This window comes from Zophobas morio, unplaced genomic scaffold (genome assembly GCF_036711695.1).
Source record: "Zophobas morio isolate AGI-343-1 ecotype UQ-CSIRO unplaced genomic scaffold, CSIRO_AGI_Zmor_V1 ptg000004l, whole genome shotgun sequence".
NCBI lineage: Eukaryota > Metazoa > Arthropoda > Insecta > Coleoptera > Tenebrionidae > Zophobas > Zophobas morio.
Genome location: NW_026972109.1, coordinates 15,790,227 through 15,809,255, shown reverse-complemented (window position 1 = coordinate 15,809,255; position 19,029 = coordinate 15,790,227). Strand labels below are relative to the sequence as shown.

Below are 19,029 nucleotides of genomic sequence, written 5' to 3'. Positions count from 1 at the left end.
TTTACCTTGTAGTAAATGACTAACCTCGATCAAGAATTACGGAATACGTACTGAAATTTATATAAATAGATTTTGAGATCTGATTTCTTAAATTTCTGGAAACACCATAATTTTTTTGTAAATTCATTCAGTCATCAAAGATTTTTTTATTTATTTAGTTTTTTAAATACTTTAGTTAAATGGAAATGTGTGCACTGAGCCACGTTTTTAAAAAATACAGAAAAGAATGATATTGTGTTAAGACAAACACCCCAACACGAGTCCAACTTTTCGTGTATTAGTTATCATTAGCAATCCTTTCACTAGCTTAACTACCAATTTAAAGATTGACATTCCTAGACGAGCTATCAAGCTGAAGGTGTACATGGTTGCCTATGTTTAACTATTTTCTTAGTTTTTCCTCAGCGCGAAATTTGAATTCAAACTGCGACACCACACTTCAGCGAATTTTGCACTCAATTTGCATACATTATGTTTCATCTACTTATATTTAGTTTCGGAAAGTTTGTATCTGATATATAAATTTTGTCATTAAATTTGTTCTGAGTATTCTATACTTAGCCACAAAAACGTATGTAATGGACGTATGTATGTTCTTTGGACAACTGACTTAATCAATTACGCATAACAAAACAGATTTGCAAGTTTCAAGTGCAGGAAACCTCTCTCCGATATGAATCACTAAAAAACAAAACGATGGCAAGTCATTTGACGATTATGTATAAACAGATAGATTAGATATAAAAATAGTAAAACTTGCGTTATCTCTTCAGACATGTAGTGTCTCCTAAACTTAAAACAGCAGGTACCATGGATTACGCGAACTTACCTGTAGAAACTAGCAAAACTCAACAGTTTGCAGTTTACATTTTATTCTACGCACTAGGAGTTGTTACAATTATTCATTCTAATTTTTTTACCACCGCTACAGACGTAAGTAGAGAATATTAAGCTACCTCAACATGCTACGTGTGTTACTTTAGTATTGGATGTACAAATTTCGTGATGTAGACAGCAATGCAAGCTACAACAGTGACAACAAAACCACCCTTCAAGCTGATTTTACTGCAAACTATTCCATAGTTTCTAATGTAAGCTACGTTCTTTTCATTTTGGCCACTAGTCGTTTTCTTAGAAGTAGAGTAGGAATAATTCCCCGGACGATTGGATCTCTTAGTGGGGCAGTTTTCTTGCTTATTCTTACTTGTATATTTGTGAAAGTCGATACGGATTCATGTAAGTTTCAGATTTTTGGTTTACATTTTTAATATTGTGGTAATTTTTCAGGGCAAAGGGGTTTCTACGTTTTTACTTTAATAATAGGCTGCTTGTTAACAGGTAAGACTCAGATATAAGTTATTCATATTTTACACCATTGTCGTAGGAATGTGTGGAGTGTTTATGGTAACGCTCTTCGAAATGGCAGTAAAGTTTCCCCGTAGTCACATACCAACAATATTTTCAGGACAAGCTATTTGTGGGATAGTGGCGGCTTTGGTTCAGATATTTGCACTAGGGGTAGGGGGAGGAGCGCAGACTACTGGACTAATTTACTTCCTTATTGGAATGTTGTTTATATTTTTTTCTTTGGTGGGATTCGTGGTAGCTTGGAGAAAGTCAGATTTTTTTAGATACAATATGACGAAAGAATTAGAAGCTAGAAAACGTTTAGAAATCAGTAAAGAAATAATTTTATCGGGTATTAAGAAGTCGAAATTTTACATGTTGTCGATGGTTATCGTTTTGGGAGGCACAGTTATGGTGCATCCAGGAGTGATAGTTTTAGTTAGTTCGGTCGACAAAGGGAATGGAAACCCATGGAATGGTAAATTGATAGTTGCTTGTATCTAGAAAGTATATTACGGTAATATATTGTTTACAGATACGTATTTCGGACCTGTGGTGAATTTTTTATTTTTCTATTTGTTTGACTTCATTGGTAGGGAGACTGCAATCTTCTTCAAAAAGGTAGGTACTTTTAATTAATACCATTAATGACACATTATTTATTATTATTAAGTAACAATCTTAATATTTTTAGCCAACTAATGGAGCCATAGTGTTCGCACTAAGCTGTTGCCGAATACCACTTATTCCTCTCATTTTGTTCTGTAACGCCACTCCACGTTATCATTTATCTGTGGTATTTGATGCAGATTATGCCTATATTATTTTCCTTATATTATTTGCTCTCAGTAATGGATACTTAGTCAATATCAGTATTGTCAGTGTACCTCAGTAAGTGTAAAATTGCTATATTGGAAGTATGATTAATTTTTATTGTTTAAAGGGTTACGGACGAAAAGGAGAGACCTTTTGCCATGCTCTGTGTTTTAATGCTCATGGTTCTAAGTTTGGCAATCAGTTCTGCTATAAGTACAGCAATAGTGAAGGCTCTGTGAGTCAAATATGATGCAAGTATTTATTTTTAATAAAAGTTTTATAGTAGATTGTTCGAAAATTTATACTGTTAACCCAAAAATTCCTCTAGAAATTTAAAATTTCGGTTACTGACACTCGAGAAACCAAAAAATGTGCAGCACACCTTTTTACTTAAAAAACCTGCCGCATATTAAACACTACACCCCGTTTTTGCAAAACAATCAGCTATCTCCAGTCGGGTCTCCCCATGAATAGCTAACAAATCAACATCCATTAGTCCAAATGACATGAGAGAAATACGGTCAGTTTCGACTAGAAACGTGCGTCCCGGTTTCGTCACGCGATCTTATGCAATTATTCCACTTAAAAATTCGAACTTTATATCTCTACAATTCAGAACGATAACTGAATGACTTCTAAAGCCACCAGGAAGGAAGCAAACAACATTTATTGGCGTCACACTATTAATCATTTTAAGCGATAAAGAATTTCCATGACGTTAAATTATGCACTAATGCAAGTTATTGATTACATCAAAATGAGTTCATCAAGATTAGATCGTCTGCACTACATAAAATAACATAAAGCACATATTAAACATACGGTCAAAATCAAAATAAGGTGGTCTTGCAAGTGGTTAATTCGAGAATAAATATTGTACAAAAATATGTATGTTGGAAAAAAATAACACACAAATGTAATGCAAAATAAACACAAGTACCCCTCCCGTTTCGAGTTCATGGTCATATTCATTTAATGGATGATAATTTTCAAAGTTTTTCGCGATAAATGAACTAAATTAAATCTCGAATGAGAAGTTACGAAGTGTGAATGTGGCGGCACAATAACACGTTGGTAAGCAGAGAAAGATAAGCTCCTCCGTAGTCTAGTGGTAAGGGCACCTGCTTGGCAAGCGGTAAACGTATGGTTCCATTCCCACCGGAGAAGCAACATTTTTCTTCGCTTACCTACAGTGCACAATAATTATAATAATTTAGGTGAAATCATACAGAAATTTAGATGTTGTTACTAAAACGAGTTAAGTCTGAATAAGTGAATTTCCGCCACGTGTCTTACGGGAACACTTATAAGTACTATCGTTATATATTAAACTGCATTAGAATCATAAATGGTTAATAACTGCGAATTTACAAACAGTGAAATAAAAATTATACGTGTTGAAGGAATCGTCTTCACTTCAAATTAGAAAATCGTTAATAAACTCTTCTTGTACTAGTTATACTCATCGACAGGCACCGTGGTATCGAACGCGATTTTGGCACAATTACAAACTGATTTTACCCTCTTTTACACTCGCACCACCAAAACAAAAAGTGGGTCAAGTGCGCTTCCTAATGTTGTTTTCCAAACCCCTAACGGCCAACCTATAGGGCGACCTTCTGCCAATCCCCTAACCGCGCTGAACATGCATGGTTGCCTACGTTGCTGGAATCATTTTTTATTTTTCAAATGAGGTTTCGCGACTTTGTTTTTCTTAGCGCGTAATTTAATTTTTAAATCGGGGCACCAGAAATATGAAAATCGTACTGCGACATGAATAGAATGTTTATGTCGTGGTTGCATGATTTAAAGCAGCAGATAAATCTGAACTCACAGAACAATGGAACTTCTAGCATTTGTGTATTCAATGCATAATATTATGTAATTTTGATATTTGAAAATAAAGTGCTTACGCGCTGATAACACTGCATAATAAAATAACTACAGAACTTAAGATTAGTGTTGCATACTGTAGTGACAATGATTTACCTCAATTAATGCGTCCTACCAAATTTGAAGTACTAAAGAGTCAACGATAATATAATTAAGTACTTATTGTTCATTGTCACATCCATCAGAATGGAACATGAAGAAGTCTCTACACCTCTCAAACACAGATCTCCGACAACATATATCCTTTTCTACGCTCTAGGCACAGTAACTTTGGTACCTTTCTACTTTTTTGCAACAGCTGCTGACGTAAGTAAAATACAATGACCATAAATTATTTAATTCAAGTAGTACTGGATGTACAAATTTCGAGACCCCGAAAGTAACGTCAGCTACTCTAATGAGAACAGAACTGGCCTACAAGCGGCATTCATACCTGTCTATTCCACAGTGTCATACATCAGTATCGTAGTATTCATAATTTTGACCATACGATGGATCCGGAAACTCACCATACTGGTACGGATAATCATGACGCTTTGCGGTACTATCACAGTGTTTGTTTCCACTTTTGTCTTCGTGAGAGACGACACAGACTCGTGTAAGTTCTGTCTAAACCCAAATGAATAGGTATAATTTAAGTATTCCACAGGGCAGACTGGATTTATGGTTACAACACTTTTAACAGCGTTTTTACTCAGAGGTAAGGTACCTACATACAATGTTTTTCTTTCTAAATTTTGTTGTTTGTAGGGTTTTGTGGTATTTTCTTAGTAACTCTTTTCGAAATGGTATTACAATTTTCTCCGATCTACTTAGCAGTGATTTTCTCAGGTCAAGCAATATGTAGAATATTGTCAGCTCTTGTCGAAATCGTGTTACTTAATACAGACGCAGACCCAGCTGTAAATGGGTTTGTGTACTTTTTAAGTGGAATGTTGATCGTTGTTTTAACATTATTGGGATTCTTTTTCTCTTTGAGTATGTCGCAGTTTTTCAAACACCACTTTTGGAAGGAAAGAGAAGTTGTAAAGCTTGAAGTATCTAAAGAAAAATGTAGAACAATTTTGCATAAACTGAAGTTTTATTTATTATCCATGGTGATTTCTTCCGGATCTACCACCATCATTGATTTTAGAGTCACATCAGTGGTTATTTCAGTAGATCAAAGCAGTGGCAGTGGGTGAGGTACGCACAGAAAAAGATATCGTTCTACTTATTATATTTTTATAGTTCACAAGATGAATATTTTGGTTCCGTTATCACTTTGGTCTACTGCATATCAGACTACTTTGGAAGGGAATTTGCGATGCTACTAAGAAAGGTATGGGTTATTTGTGGCAATTTTAGTTAAAGAATTAATTTTTGATTATAGCCTAGTCGACCTAGTCAAGGTTTAGTTCTTCTGTGTGCAGCCTGCATTCGAGTAGTTCTTGTTCCATTACCAGTAGTGTGTAACGAAGACTATGTTTACATAATTTTTGTTATCATTTTTGCTAGTACTAATGGATTTTTGATCAACATGTGCATCATTCGGGGATCTCAGTGGGTACCTTCTTCCACTTATATGGAAAAGCATACTATTTGTTTTTTGTTACAGAATACTTGCTGATGACGAGAAACCACTGGCAATGTTGTTTATTATAATATTTATTTATATCAGTTCGGTGATGGGTTCCCTTGTCGGCAAAGGTTTAGTTCAAGCCTTTTGAATATTTGATACAATGATTAAAACAAACAAACTGCACTCTTTACATACCTTTTTTCTTACCTTTATTTTTCCTAGTAGTTTGTTTTTTAAATTTAGCTCTTATGATATTCAAGTGTTTGATAACATCAGACTATTATAAAATTCAAAACGACTATCTAAACCCGTAATAACATATGCGGTGATAACAACAGCCAATTAAAATGTGTATGTAGTGATAAGCAAAAGTAACTCGTTACGAAGTCCGACATCATTATTTGCCATGAAACATAGTTTGTAATATAAAAATGTGAAAACAATAGTATTGAATTTCGTTCGTTGTCACAACATTCTATATTTAGCTGCAGAATGACATGTAATAACGGTGTGTTTTCGGATAACTGAGTGTATCTATGTATTACTCATAAGTCATAACAACACAGGTTTGCATATTTCAAGTGTAGGGAATCTCTTCGATATGAGTCACTAACAAAAAATTGTGGTCCGTTGTTTGATAAATAGATTAGATATAAATCGTGACTATTTCTCTTTATCTTTTCACACATGTGGTGCCATTGACAATTAAAACAACAGAGATCATGGAGTACGAGAATTTAGGTGTAGAAATTAGCAAAACGAAACAGTTTTTAATATATATTTTATTTTACGCACTGGGAGTTGTTACACTTGTTCCTTCGAGTTTTGTTACCACTGCTACGGACGTAAGTAGAGAATACTACGCCACTATACAATAGTACTTATTCTTCTATCGTTGCTTCAGTACTGGCTGTACAAATTTCGTGACATAGACAGCAATGCAAGCTACAACAGTGGCAACAAAACAACTCTGCAAGCAGACTTCACTTCAAACTACTCCATAGTCTCAAATGTAAGCTATGTGGCTTTCATTGTGGTTACTAGTCGCTTACTTAGAACTAGAGTAGGAATAGTTAAACGCACGATTGGATCTCTTAGTGTGATAATTTTTTTGCTTATTCTAACTTGTATATTTGTGGAAGTCGATACAGATCCATGTAAGTTTCAGAAATTCTGTTTATATTTTTAACATTGTTGCAATCTTTCAGGGCAGAAGGGTTTCTACGTTTTTACTTTAATAATCGGATTTTTCTTAACAGGTAACATCCAAATGTATAATTTTTCACATTCTTAATCATTTTCGTAGGAATGTCTGGAGTGTTTATGGTAACGCTCTTCGAATTGGCGGTAAAATTTCCTTTCAACCACGTACTTACAATGTTTTCAGGACAAGCTATTTGTGGGATATTGGCAGCTTTGGTTCAGATATTTGCTCTGGGGATAGGAGGAGGGCCGCAAACCACCGGATTAGTTTACTTCCTTATTGGAATGTTGTTTATATTTTTTTCTCAAATGGGATTCGTGGTGGCTTGGCGAAAGTCAGATTTCTTTAGAAACCACATGTTGAAAGAAGCAGCAGTCAGAGGACGTTTCGAATTCAGTAAAGAAGTAATTGTATCCGCTATTAACAAGTCAAAATTTTACATGTTGTCGATGTTTATCGTTTTGGGAGGCACAGTTATGTTGCACCCGGGAGTTATAACTTTAGTTAGTTCGGTCGACAAAGGGAATGGAAACCCATGGAACGGTAAACTGATAGTTGCTTATAGGCATAAGGTAATTTATTGTTTGCAGATACGTATTTCGGACCTGTGGTCAATTTTTTGTTTTTTCATTTATTTGATTTCATGGGTCGGGAAGCTGCAATCTTTTTCAAAAAGGTACATTAACATTTAACAATAATAATAACATATTATTTATTGTTATTAACTAACAATCTTAATATTTTTAGCCAACTAAGGGACTTATAGTGTTCGCAATAAGCTGTTGCCGAATACCACTTATTCCTCTCATTTTGTTCTGTAACGCCACTCCACGTTACCATTTACCCGTGGTATTTGATGCAGATTATGCCTATATTATTTTCCTGATAGTATTTGCCTTCAGTAATGGATACTTAGTGAATATCAGTATTGTCATGGTACCTGAGTAAGTGTAAAACTGTTGCATGGGAAACAAGATTAATTTTTTTTAAAGGGTTACGGACGAAAAAGAGAGACCTTTTGCCATGTTGGGTGTTTTGCTGCTAATGGTTCTAAGTTTGGCGATCTGTTCCGCTACAAGCACAGCAATAGTGAAGGCTCTATGAGTCAAACTCACATGCAACTACTTATTTTTAATAAAACCTTTATATTAGATTATTGTTGGATTTAATTTCGAAAATAACCCTGAAAAATTTCGAAATTGGTTAAGATTCACTGCGACGGTCCAGAAAAATTATCACTGTTCATACTAAAATAGATAAATCCAAACTTACGGTACAATAGATCTTCCATCATCTGTATACCAAACGCATAGTATTATATAATTTAGGTATATCAATCATAAGTTTTTTTTTTCTACGCTATTATTTAATAAAAAACTTAGGCACTGATAACATTGAATAATACAATAAAACTTAAGTTTGAGTGCTGTGTACTCGTCACCATGATTCAGCCCATCTAAGCCGTCCAATCTAAATCTGATCCAAGCTAAAATCTGTAATCACAAAATTTTTTTTTCTAAGAGTCTATATATACGTAGTATGACTGGTGCGATAGTAAATAGTTCACAATAATAAAATAACTAACTCAAATCCACTACCATGGAATATCAGGAAATATGTGTACATCTCAAAGACAAATTTTTTACTACATACGTGCTGTTTTACGCCCTAGGCACAGTAACTTTAGTCCCTTTCAATTTTTTCACAACAGCTACTGACGTAAGTATAAATAAATTAGAGACAAAATGATTTAATTTAAGTAGTACTGGATGTACAAATTCCGAGACCCCGAAAGCAACTTGAGCTACTCTACTGAGAACAGAACTGGCCTACAAGCAGAATTCACAGCTGACTACACCATAGTGTCAAATGTCAGTAACGCAGTATTCATAATTTTGACTATACTGTGGGTTCGGAGACTGACCATACTGGCACGAACAATTATGGCTCTTTGTGGTACTATCGCAATATTTGTTTGCACTTGTATTTTTGTGAAACTAGACACAGATTCATGTAAGTTTCTTTTTAAAGCCAAACGAGTATAATTTGAATAATTTCGTAGGGAAAACTGGATTTATGGTCGTAACTTTGTTGACAGGGTTTTTCCTCACAGGTGAATACACACCTACACATAATTTTTTTTCAAAATTTTGTCGTTTCTAGGATTCTGTGGTATTTTCTTGGTAACTCTTTTCGAAATGGCGCCAAAATTTCCTCCGAGCTACTTAGCAGTGATTTTCTCGGGTCAAGCAATATGTGGAATATTGTCAGCTTTTGCTCAAATCGTGTCATTTAGTGTAGACGCAGATCCAGCGGTAAATGGACTCGTGTACTTTTTAAGTGACTTGTCGTTCGTAGTTTTAACATTAGTGGGTTTCTCTTGGTCACTGAGAACGTCGCACTTTTTCAAACACCACTTCTGGAAGGAAATAGCGGCTGAAAAGTTTGAAGTATCGAAAGAAAAAATTTTAACGATTTTGCATAAAGTGAAATTTTATTTACTAGCGATGACAATTACTTGCGGGTCTACCATTATGGTACAGCCCAGTGTCACGTCATTGGTACTTTCGGTGGACAAAAATAATGGAAATAACTGGAATGGTAGGTACACATAGAAAAAATAATCCTTAACTTAATTTTTTTACTAGATGTATATTTTGCTCCTGTTATCACCTTCTTGGTTTATTGTACATCGGATTATTTCGGAAGAGAATTTGCGATGCTACTAAAAAAGGTACGTTTTATTCGTGTTCTAGTGAAACGACTAATTTTTGATTATAGCCTAGCCAAGGTTTAGTTCTTCTAAGTGCAGCCTGTGTTAGAGTAGTTTTTGTTCCATTGCTCATGTTGTGCAACGCTCAGCCTCGTGATCATTTACCAGTAGTTTTCGACGAAGATTATGCTTATATAATTTTTATTATCATTTTTGCTAGTACTAATGGATTCTTGATGAATCTGTGTATCATTCGGGTATCTCAGTAAGTACCTTATTCACTTATATCGACAAGAATGTTATTTCTTTTGTTACAGCATACCAACTGATGACGAGAAACCGTTGGCAATGTTTTTTATCATGATATTTATAATTGTTAGTTCGATGATTTGTGCCTTTGTTGGTAACGGATTAGTTCAGGCCTTGTGAATGATTATGACTGGAGACTTGGAATTTCATACTATTAGACACAATGATAAAACAAACAATGTGTAATATTTATTTTTTTCCTACCTTCATCTTTCTTTGTTGTTTTTGTTTATTTAGTACTTTTCATTCCAATCAACCATTTGACAAAATCTGACTGAAAATTAATGACCAATTTTTTAATGAAAACTATTTATAGAAGTTAGTCTAAAAACAGTCTTCAAATCAGTATGTACTTGTTGGTACACAGCATTTTAATTGGTTGCCACTTTACTCCTATACCTAAATGACTATAAGTATTTTTTCATATTTTTATATTTTTCTTCAGCTGCTATTCTTTGTTGTTTTCATGCTTTTGTCTTCAAAAACTGAGTATTATAAATTGTCTTGTATTTTTGAAAAATACTTCGTGACACAAGTAACTATATATTTATAAAAATTCTGACGTGAAACTACAATAATCTCCGCCATCAAGAAATAAAAAACCTTTATCATGCTTATCAGTAATGATTTTGCCGTAATAAACCTGAGTTTGTCTGTGGGATAAAGCACCATATCAGAGATAACATCAGTTGAGATTCCTTCTGTAGTGATTCATTTCGTTACTTGTAAGTGTGTTACGCACATAGACGCTAAGACACAAACAAATAATGACTCTGGAAGAAGAAGACAATGGAGGTAACAAATTATAAAATCTCTCCAAGTGACGTTTTAGCTGTGTAGTTTCAGAACCGACCGACCAGATGATAGAGGACGAAAACTCTGGCATAATGGTGAAAGATAAATTTTACATGACATACATACTCTTTTATAGTTTGGGTACCGCGACACTAATTCCTGCAAATTTCTTCACAACAGCAACTGATGTAAGTTATCGGTGAAAACAGACTGTAGAAGTTAAAGTGGTACCGTTTCAGTACTGGATGTACAAATTTCGAGATCTTAATGGCGTAGATTTGAACATAAGTGATACCAACAGCCTAAATCGTACCAGAATGCAAGCAGAATTCGTTTCGGACTACTCCATCGTGTCGAACGTGAGCAACTTGTTTTTTTTGGTAATCACGATCGCTTTCTTGAGGAAGTTAAGCATGATTAAACGAACAATTGGGGCTCTGTGTGGTGCGATAGTCATGTTTGCTATCACCTGTCTTTTCGTACAGGTGGACACGGATACTTGTAAGTACTACCTTCGTTTTTTGATTTTCTTTTCAAAATTCTTCTTCAGGGCAACTTACTTTCTTCATCATAACACTCATAATAGGATTTCTTCTAACTGGATTCTGTGCCGTTTTTATGGTCACCCTCTTCGAAATGATTGCTCGATTTCCAGCTCGATATTTGGCGGCAATTCTTTCTGGTCATTCGATCTGTGGTATTTTTGCCGCTTTGACACAAATCTTCGCTCTTAGTATCGGCGCGAGTTCGACGACTACTGGTTTAACTTATTTTTCCATTGGAATGTTCTTTATTTTTTTGACGCTAATTGGGTTTCTTATGACCCTTCATAAGTCTCAATTTTTTAAATACAATCTCACCAAGGAGATCGAACAAACCGTGCAGCCGAAAATAACGAAAGAATTGTTTTTAACGGTTCTGAACAAGCTGAAGTACTATCTGACATCGATGATTATTGTTTTGGGATGCTCGATTATGATACACCCAGGAGTCACTTCGTTGGTCGTGTCGATTGATAAAGGACACGGTAATCAATGGAATGGTAGGTACTCACTCAGCTTTAAAGCTAAACATTCTACTTAAGTTTTTTGCAGATGTATATTTCGTACCAGTGACGACGTTCCTGTTGTACTATATTTTTGATTATGCGGGGCGAGAGTTCGCAGGAGCACTAAGAAAGGTAATTATATTCACACACGGTTTATAGAGTACACAGTTCCTTTTTTTAGCCAACCAATGGGCTTATAATCTTCATTGCAAGCATCTGTCGAATCGCATTAGTTCCAATGCTGATGCTTTGCAATGCTCAACCACGAACACATTTACCAGTAGTTTTCGACCAAGATTATGCCTACGTTATTTTTATAATAATTTTTTCTTTTACAAATGGATATTTAGTCAATCTTTGCGTCATACATGTTCCTTCGTAAGTATATAGTTTGCTGTAGTCACTTTTTTTAAGTACTTATTTACAGGGTGACTAAAGACGAGGAAAAGAAACTCTCTATGGTGCTCATCTTGGTGTTTATGCTTGTAAGCTTAGGCGCTTGTTCTTTCTTAAGTGCTGCTATGGTTAAAGCACTTTGAGACTTGTAAGACAAGAATGTTACTTAAGTTATTGTTGTATTATTATTGTATACAATAAGAGGGGAAAGTTGTCCATTGTTCTCTAAGAGAGTCGCTTTGTTAGAATACTTAGTACCACCAAGCAGATAATTAATAGTGCCTAACAAAAAAAATAAAACACTAATTTTAATTCTTTTGTTTATTTCTAAAGATTCACCTTCCCTTTTAAGAATTTTATGGATGTACAAATTTCGAGACCCCGAAAGCAACAGTGAGAACAGAACTGGCTTACAAGCGGAATTCACAGCTGACTACTCCATAGTGTCAAATGTCAGTAACGCAGTGTTCATAATTTTGACTATACTGTGGATTCGGAAACTGACCATACTGATACGAACAATTATGGCTCTTTGTGGTACTATCGCAATATTTGTTTGCACTTGTATTTTTGTGAAAGTAGACACAGACTCATGTAAGTTTCTTTCTAAACTCAAACGAGTACAATTTGAGTAATTTCGTAGGGCAAACTGGATTTATGGTCATAACTTTGTTGACAGGATTTTTCCTCACAGGTGAATACACACCCACATAATTTTTTTTCAAAATTTTGTCGTTTCTAGGATTTTGTGGTATTTTCTTGGTAACTCTTTTCGAAATGGCGCCAAAATTTCCTCCAAGCTACTTAGCCGTGATTTTCTCGGGTCAGCAATATGTGGAATATTGTCAGCTCTTGCTCAAATCGTGTCACTTAGTGTAGACGCAGATCCAGCGGTAAATGGACTCGTGTACTTTTTAAGTGGCTTGTCGTTCGTAGTTTTAACATTAGTGGGTTTCTTTTGGTCTTTGAAAACGTCGCACTTTTTCAAACAGCACTTCTGGAAGGAAATAGCGGCTGAAAAGTTTGAAGTATCGAAAGAAAAAATTTTAACGATTTTGCATAAAGTGAAGTTTTATTTACTAGCGATGACAATTACTTGCGGGTCTACCATTATGGTACAACCCAGTGTCACGTCATTGGTGCTTTCGGTGGACAAAAATAATGGAAATAACTGGAATGGTAGGTACACATAGAAAAAATAATCCTTACCTTACTTTTTTTACTAGATGTATATTTTGTTCCTGTTATCACCTTCTTGGTGTATTGTACATCGGATTATTTCGGAAGAGAATTTTTGATTATAGCCTAGCCAAGGTTTAGTTCTTCTAAGTGCAGCCTGCATTCGAATAGTTTTTGTTCCATTGCTCATGTTGTGCAACGCTCAGCCTCGTGATCATTTACCAGTAGTTTTCGACGAAGATTATGCTTGCATCATTTTTATTATAATTTTTGCTAGTACTAGCGGATTCTTGATGAATTTGTGTATCATTCGGGTATCTCAGTAAGTACCTTTTTCATTTATATCGACAAGAATGTTATTTCTTTTGTTACAGCATACCAACTGATGACGAGAAACCGTTGGCAATGTTTTTTATCATATTTATAATTGTTAGTTCGATGATTTGTGCCTTTGTTTGTAATGGGTTAGTTCAGGCCTTGTGAATGATTATGACTGGAGACTTGGAATCTCATACTATTAGACACAATCATAAAACAAACAATGTGTTATATTTATTTTTTTCTTACCTTCATCTTTCTTTGTTGTTTTTGTTTTTTTTTTTCATTTAGTACTTTTTATTCCAATCAAGCATTTGACAAAATTTGACTGAGAATTAATGACCAATTTTTTAATGAAAATTATAGAAGTTTGTCTAGAAACAGTCTTCAAATCAGTATGTACTTGTTGATACACAGCATTTTAATTGGTTGCCACTTTACTCCTCTACCTAAATGACTATAACTATTTTTGTTATATTTTTATATTTTTCTTCAGCTGCTATTCTTTGTTGTTTTCATTCTTTTGTCTTCAAAAACTGAGTATTATAAGTTGTCTTGTACTTTTGAAGAATACTTCGTAACACAAGTAACTATTTAAAAAAATTCTGACGTGAAACTACAATAATCTCCGCCATCAAGAAATAAAAAACTGGATCACGCTAATCAGTAATGATTTTGCCGTAATAAACCTGGGTTTGTCATATGGGATAAAGAGCACCATATCAGTTGAGATTCCTTCTGTAGTGATTCATTTCGTTACTTGTAAGTGTGTTACGCACATAGAGGCTAAGATACAAACAAATAATGACTCTGGAAGAAGAAGACAATGGAGGTAACGAATTATAAAATCTCTTCAAGTGACGTTTTAGCTGTGTAGTTTCAGAACTGACCGACCAGATTATAGAAGACGAAAACTCTGGCACAATGGTGAAAGATAAATTTTACATGACATACATACTCTTTTATAGTTTGGGTACCGCGACACTAATTCCTGCAAATTTCTTCACAACAGCAACTGATGTAAGTTATCGGTGAAAACAGACTATAGAAGTTAAAGTGGTACCGTTTCAGTACTGGATGTACAAATTTCGAGATCTTAATGGCGTAGATTTGAACATAAGTGATACCAACAGCCTAAATCGTACCAGAATGCAAGCAGAATTCGTTTCGGACTACTCCATCGTGTCGAACGTGAGCAACTTGTTGTTTTTGGTAATCACAATCGCTTTCTTGAGGAAGTTAAGCATGATTAAACGAACAATTGGGGCTCTGTGTGGTGCGATAGTCATGTTTGCTATCACCTGTCTTTTCGTACAGGTAGACACGGATACTTGTAAGTATCGTTTTTTGATTTTCTTTTCAAAATTCTTCTTCAGGGCAACTTACTTTCTTCATCATAACACTTATAATAGGATTTCTTCTAACTGGATTCTGTGCCGTTTTTATGGTCACCCTCTTCGAAATGATTGCTCGATTTCCAGCTCGATATTTGGCGGCAATTCTTTCTGGTCATTCGATCTGTGGTATTTTTGCCGCTTTGACACAAATCTTCGCTCTTAGTATTGGCGCGAGTTCGACGACTACTGGTTTAACTTATTTTTCCATTGGAGTGTTCTTTATTTTTTTGACGCTAATTGGGTTTCTTATATTTTTGATTATGCGGGGCGAGAGTTCGCAGGAATACTAAGAAATGTAACTATATTCACACACGATTCAGAGAGTACACAGTTCCTTTTTTTCAGCCAACCAATGGGCTGATAATCTTCATTGTAAGCATCTGTCGAATCGCATTAGTTCCAATGCTGATGCTTTGCAATGCTCAACCACGAACACATTTACCAGTAGTTTTCGACCAAGATTATGCCTACGTTATTTTTATAATAATTTTTTCTTTTACAAATGGATATCTAGTCAATCTTTGCGTCATACATGTTCCTTCGTAAGTATATAGTTTGCTGTAGTCACTTTTTTTAAGTACTTATTTACAGGGTGACTAAAGACGAGGAAAAGAAACTCTCTATGGTGCTCATCTTGGTGTTTATGTTTGTAAGCTTAGACGCTTGTTCTTTCTTAAGTGCTGCTATGGTTAAAGCACTTTGAGACTTGTAAGACAAGAATGTTAATAATTTCGGGGCTATCACGGTCGGAATCAATACATGATCGTTTTCCGGGGTGGAACCGTGTTAATTTAGTTATTGGGGTCCACGTTTACTCACACTTTCGTAAATGGTATCTTCAGGAACAGGGTTAAGAATAAGGCAAAAGAGTACGGTGCGCAATAACTAAATTAACACGGAAAACGATCATGTTGTGACAAGAATGTTACTTAAATTATTCTTGTTTATTTTTGTTTTTAATAAGGGGGGAAGTTGTATATTGTTCTCTAAGAGAGTCGCTTTGTTAGATTGTTTAGTACCACCAAGCAGATAATTAATAGTGCCTAACATAAAAAATTAAAATGTTTTTAATTTTTTTATTTATTTTAAAAATGTACCTTCCCTTTTATAAATTTTAGTTTCGATGATATTACTAGTATCTTCATCATTTTATTATCTATTAATTTTATAAGTCAAGGTCTGAAGGATTAAGATACGTTATCAATGAAATAGCATCTCACACTAATTTGGTTGTGACTCAGTGTGCCTGCCCTAAATTTGGTTTGCACATCTTGAAGTCATGACCCGTCAAAGAGAAGAAGATCATGGTACGCACTTACAAAATATATCAGTTTCTAACCATCCTGTATTATTATTTACATTCCACAGGAGCCATCGAACGGATGATTGAAGAACAATTCGACCCTCCACTTAACGACAGATTTTATTCCACATATATGATGTTCTACTGTCTAGGTACTGCCTCACTCCTTCCGACAAATTTCTTCACGACAGCTACAGATGTAGGTGGGTACTTACAACTAAACCATTCTAGAAAGCTTCTATTTTAGTACTGGATGTATAAGTTTCGAGATCCAACCAACGAGTTCTACACTAGTGAGAACAGAACCACACTACAAGCAGAATTCGTGTCAGATTATTCTATAGTAACTCATATAAGCAATATTGTTTTTATTGTGCTCACACTAATATTCATCAAGAAAGTGAGTATGGTGAAACGGATAGTGGCCGCTTTGTGTGGTTCGATGATTATGTTTTTTCTGACTTGCGTTTTTGTCCAAGTGAACACAGATTCATGTATGTATAGGTATATATTTTGTTAAATGAAGATAGAATCGTCGTTTTGGTTGTAGGGCAACTCGGATTTTTTATAACGACTCTAGTAATAGCATTTATCCTTACTGGTAAGTACGTGTACTAAAGTATTATTCCCATCTTAGTTTTGTTTTCAGGGTTATGTGCCATGTTTACCGCGACTCTTTTCGAAATGGTGGCGAGATTTCCACCTCGCTATGTAATTCCCATAGTTTCTGGATATTCAGTGTGTGGTGTTTTTGCAGCTGCTTTACAGATCATCTGTCTTAGCTTAGAAGCCTCTTCCAATACAACCGGCTTAACTTACTTTACTATAGGAATGTTCTTTATTGTTCTGACGTTGACAGCGTTTGTGGCAAGTCTGTTAACATCGCAGTTTTTCAGAACTAATCTCCGTAAAGAGGTAGAAGAATCTATGAAAACCAAAGTTACTAAAAGGGCGATTTTTAGTCTCATCAACAAGCTGAAATTCTACTTGATCTCTATGTTTATCGTCTTGGGGTGTAGTATAATGATACACCCAGCGGTAACATCGCTGGTGGTTTCGATGGAAAAAGGAAATGGGAACAAATGGAACGGTACGTGGAAACAGAAGTCAAAAATAATAATATTGTACGAGTGTGTTGATTTCAGATGTGTTTTTTGTGCCTGTGATAACGTTTTTTGTCTACTTTGTTGTGGACTATATTGGAAGGGAACTGGCAGCTGTAGTGAAAAAGGTAGTAGAATTTGTAATCTGTAGAACTGAAATTTCATTTTCTGTTGTAGCCAAGCAATGGTATCGTAATCTTAATAGTGAGTTGCTGTCGAATAGCTTTTGTTCCAATGCTGATGTTGTGTAATGCTCAACCGCGTTCCCACTTGCCGGTAGTTTTTGACAAAGACTACGTTTATATAATTTTTATAGTAATATTTTCGTTCACGAATGGTTATCTTGTCAATCTCTGTGTTATACAGGTTCCAACGTAAGTACTTGGATTTTGGTAAACTCTTGATGATTATTCTGTTTTTAGAGTTACCACTAAAGAAGAGAAAGAACTTTCTATGTTGATCATAATGGTGTTCATGTTGTCCGCTTTAGGTATTTGTTCACTATTTAGTCCCGCTATGGTTAAGGCGTTGTAAATTATTATCTGTTTTTCTAGTCAGTCTGAAGTACTTGTACTTACGTAGGTAATAAATGTTTCAGAAAGTATTATTTGGATAATGATATTAGTTTTCTAAATCGATAAGAAATTCGGGGTAGCTTTATGTTACTTAAAAATAGTGACACATTTTTTAGTTAAAACGTAATCTTCTATGAAGATTGATTTATTAGCTACTTTAATTTTAATATAATTATGGATAATAACACTGTAAAGAGGTAATTTTTGAAACCCGAGTTCTAATATTTAGTAAAAAACAATATATTTGTCCATTCTGAAGAAAACATTTTAGATGTCAACACTGTAATAACCCAAACTTACCGCCTTTAAACTGACCTTGAAAAAGTTTGAAAGGCCCGCGAAAAATTTAAAAATTCAAAGTTTGGCCTTGGCTGTGATCGTCTAACAAATGGGAACCTACGTTGTGTTTTTTTTTTTTTTTGAAAAGTGGCGGGAAGATGTTCTTTCATACAAGTGAGCATAGACTGCATGTGAGTTGAGAGCGCAAGAAATAATAGACAAAAATTGTTTTGGAGGGGGAGCACGGCACCTCCTCGCCAGAGGAAAGACGCTGCGAAGATTTACTCCTCAGCGCAAAAACCCCCTTGTTATTATTCCCGGACATATTACATTTCAAACACCTTAAGATATCTGAAAAAGGACACTCGCGAATTGACAGACATACACATATGAAAAACGAACAGACGCAACATTCTATACATCTGTTTGGAATCAATGCAAATATTTGAATATCACAGATTTAATAAACACAACGCAAAATCTGAATTTAAAGTCGCGATCTTTTCTATAGAACCACTCCCTAGTGTAAATTTTCAAAATTTGTTTGGTGTAAGTGACCTTGACGGGTTTCTGGGGGAAAACATATGTGTCAAAAATTTGACAGGTTAGATGGCCCCATTGTCAATGTAGATATTTTATTTTAATAAATAGATGAACAGAACATACAGTCTGCACGGGATACAGTGCGGCATAGCTGAGGGCAACCGAAATATTCGTGTTGTGCTAGTTTCGATTGCCATGTCAACTACCGCTACCAACCGCGTTCGGCGTAAAGTACTAGGTGACAGGGCTA

At 35.1% G+C, this 19,029-nt stretch overlaps 7 protein-coding genes across 9 annotated transcripts; all 7 read left to right on the top strand.

Annotated features, from left to right (window-relative positions):
• The first annotated feature begins 150 nt into the window (after nt 1–150).
• Nucleotides 151–2,450, top strand: LOC135143045 (equilibrative nucleoside transporter 3-like). The gene is made up of 7 exons (XM_064074885.1): nt 151–933; nt 984–1,236; nt 1,288–1,338; nt 1,385–1,825; nt 1,883–1,968; nt 2,042–2,238; nt 2,291–2,450. The coding sequence occupies exons 1-7, from the start codon at nt 811–813 to the stop codon at nt 2,400–2,402; spliced, it is 1,263 nt and encodes a 420-aa protein (XP_063930955.1). The 5' UTR covers nt 151–810; the 3' UTR covers nt 2,403–2,450.
• Nucleotides 2,451–2,536: 86 nt separating this feature from the next.
• On the top strand, nt 2,537–5,822 carry LOC135143053 (equilibrative nucleoside transporter 3-like). 2 transcript variants are annotated; one of them, XM_064074906.1, is made up of 7 exons: nt 2,537–4,362; nt 4,405–4,654; nt 4,706–4,756; nt 4,807–5,232; nt 5,295–5,377; nt 5,429–5,598; nt 5,654–5,822. In XM_064074906.1, the coding sequence occupies exons 1-7, from the start codon at nt 4,243–4,245 to the stop codon at nt 5,763–5,765; spliced, it is 1,212 nt and encodes a 403-aa protein (XP_063930976.1). In that variant the 5' UTR covers nt 2,537–4,242; the 3' UTR covers nt 5,766–5,822. The 2 variants fall into 2 exon arrangements, with proteins under 2 accessions (XP_063930976.1, XP_063930968.1); XM_064074898.1 differs by having other exon boundaries at nt 4,807–5,236; nt 5,287–5,377.
• A 403-nt stretch (nt 5,823–6,225) lies between these two features.
• Nucleotides 6,226–7,974, top strand: LOC135143040 (equilibrative nucleoside transporter 3-like). Its single transcript, XM_064074872.1, has 7 exons — nt 6,226–6,462; nt 6,522–6,774; nt 6,826–6,876; nt 6,924–7,364; nt 7,412–7,497; nt 7,569–7,765; nt 7,814–7,974. Exons 1-7 carry the CDS (start codon nt 6,340–6,342, stop codon nt 7,923–7,925), a joined length of 1,263 nt encoding a protein of 420 aa, XP_063930942.1. The 5' UTR covers nt 6,226–6,339; the 3' UTR covers nt 7,926–7,974.
• A 238-nt stretch (nt 7,975–8,212) lies between these two features.
• LOC135135311 (equilibrative nucleoside transporter 3-like) lies at nt 8,213–9,986 on the top strand. Its single transcript, XM_064064341.1, has 7 exons — nt 8,213–8,540; nt 8,585–8,834; nt 8,884–8,934; nt 8,985–9,422; nt 9,470–9,555; nt 9,603–9,799; nt 9,852–9,986. Exons 1-7 carry the CDS (start codon nt 8,421–8,423, stop codon nt 9,961–9,963), a joined length of 1,254 nt encoding a protein of 417 aa, XP_063920411.1. The 5' UTR covers nt 8,213–8,420; the 3' UTR covers nt 9,964–9,986.
• Nucleotides 9,987–10,499: 513 nt separating this feature from the next.
• On the top strand, nt 10,500–12,394 carry LOC135135299 (equilibrative nucleoside transporter 3-like). 2 transcript variants are annotated; one of them, XM_064064333.1, is made up of 7 exons: nt 10,500–10,638; nt 10,690–10,826; nt 10,878–11,139; nt 11,189–11,680; nt 11,733–11,818; nt 11,868–12,064; nt 12,114–12,394. In XM_064064333.1, the coding sequence occupies exons 1-7, from the start codon at nt 10,611–10,613 to the stop codon at nt 12,223–12,225; spliced, it is 1,314 nt and encodes a 437-aa protein (XP_063920403.1). In that variant the 5' UTR covers nt 10,500–10,610; the 3' UTR covers nt 12,226–12,394. The 2 variants fall into 2 exon arrangements, with proteins under 2 accessions (XP_063920403.1, XP_063920397.1); XM_064064327.1 differs by having other exon boundaries at nt 10,684–10,826.
• Nucleotides 12,395–12,444: 50 nt separating this feature from the next.
• On the top strand, nt 12,445–12,961 carry LOC135136158 (equilibrative nucleoside transporter 3-like). The gene is made up of 3 exons (XM_064065308.1): nt 12,445–12,676; nt 12,726–12,776; nt 12,825–12,961. The coding sequence occupies exons 1-3, from the start codon at nt 12,445–12,447 to the stop codon at nt 12,959–12,961; spliced, it is 420 nt and encodes a 139-aa protein (XP_063921378.1).
• A 2,289-nt stretch (nt 12,962–15,250) lies between these two features.
• Nucleotides 15,251–17,986, top strand: LOC135143031 (equilibrative nucleoside transporter 3-like). The gene is made up of 10 exons (XM_064074859.1): nt 15,251–15,271; nt 15,322–15,518; nt 15,568–16,283; nt 16,345–16,478; nt 16,527–16,773; nt 16,830–16,880; nt 16,929–17,369; nt 17,425–17,510; nt 17,560–17,756; nt 17,805–17,986. The coding sequence occupies exons 3-10, from the start codon at nt 16,256–16,258 to the stop codon at nt 17,914–17,916; spliced, it is 1,296 nt and encodes a 431-aa protein (XP_063930929.1). The 5' UTR covers nt 15,251–15,271; nt 15,322–15,518; nt 15,568–16,255; the 3' UTR covers nt 17,917–17,986.
• Nucleotides 17,987–19,029: the final 1,043 nt, after the last annotated feature.

Coding starts and splice junctions, on each gene's coding strand:
- LOC135143045 (XM_064074885.1), top strand. CDS start 811: ATGGATTACGCGAACTTACCTGTAGAAACTAGCAAAACTCAACAGTTT. Junction 934..983: donor TTTTTACCACCGCTACAGAC/GTAAGTAGAGAA, acceptor GTGTTACTTTAG/TATTGGATGTACAAATTTCG. Junction 1,969..2,041: donor CTGCAATCTTCTTCAAAAAG/GTAGGTACTTTT, acceptor TAATATTTTTAG/CCAACTAATGGAGCCATAGT.
- LOC135135311 (XM_064064341.1), top strand. CDS start 8,421: ATGGAATATCAGGAAATATGTGTACATCTCAAAGACAAATTTTTTACT. Junction 8,541..8,584: donor TTTTCACAACAGCTACTGAC/GTAAGTATAAAT, acceptor TAATTTAAGTAG/TACTGGATGTACAAATTCCG. Junction 9,423..9,469: donor TAATGGAAATAACTGGAATG/GTAGGTACACAT, acceptor TTTTTTTACTAG/ATGTATATTTTGCTCCTGTT.
- LOC135135299 (XM_064064327.1), top strand. CDS start 10,611: ATGACTCTGGAAGAAGAAGACAATGGAG. Junction 11,140..11,188: donor ACAGGTGGACACGGATACTT/GTAAGTACTACC, acceptor ATTCTTCTTCAG/GGCAACTTACTTTCTTCATC. Junction 11,681..11,732: donor ACACGGTAATCAATGGAATG/GTAGGTACTCAC, acceptor AGTTTTTTGCAG/ATGTATATTTCGTACCAGTG.
- LOC135143053 (XM_064074898.1), top strand. CDS start 4,243: ATGGAACATGAAGAAGTCTCTACACCTCTCAAACACAGATCTCCGACA. Junction 4,363..4,404: donor TTTTTGCAACAGCTGCTGAC/GTAAGTAAAATA, acceptor TAATTCAAGTAG/TACTGGATGTACAAATTTCG. Junction 5,378..5,428: donor TTGCGATGCTACTAAGAAAG/GTATGGGTTATT, acceptor TTTTGATTATAG/CCTAGTCGACCTAGTCAAGG.
- LOC135143031 (XM_064074859.1), top strand. CDS start 16,256: ATGACCCGTCAAAGAGAAGAAGATCATG. Junction 16,284..16,344: donor TCAAAGAGAAGAAGATCATG/GTACGCACTTAC, acceptor TACATTCCACAG/GAGCCATCGAACGGATGATT. Junction 16,479..16,526: donor TCTTCACGACAGCTACAGAT/GTAGGTGGGTAC, acceptor CTTCTATTTTAG/TACTGGATGTATAAGTTTCG.
- LOC135143040 (XM_064074872.1), top strand. CDS start 6,340: ATGGAGTACGAGAATTTAGGTGTAGAAATTAGCAAAACGAAACAGTTT. Junction 6,463..6,521: donor TTGTTACCACTGCTACGGAC/GTAAGTAGAGAA, acceptor TCGTTGCTTCAG/TACTGGCTGTACAAATTTCG. Junction 7,498..7,568: donor CTGCAATCTTTTTCAAAAAG/GTACATTAACAT, acceptor TAATATTTTTAG/CCAACTAAGGGACTTATAGT.
- LOC135136158 (XM_064065308.1), top strand. CDS start 12,445: ATGTACAAATTTCGAGACCCCGAAAGCAACAGTGAGAACAGAACTGGC. Junction 12,677..12,725: donor GAAAGTAGACACAGACTCAT/GTAAGTTTCTTT, acceptor GTAATTTCGTAG/GGCAAACTGGATTTATGGTC. Junction 12,777..12,824: donor GACAGGATTTTTCCTCACAG/GTGAATACACAC, acceptor TGTCGTTTCTAG/GATTTTGTGGTATTTTCTTG.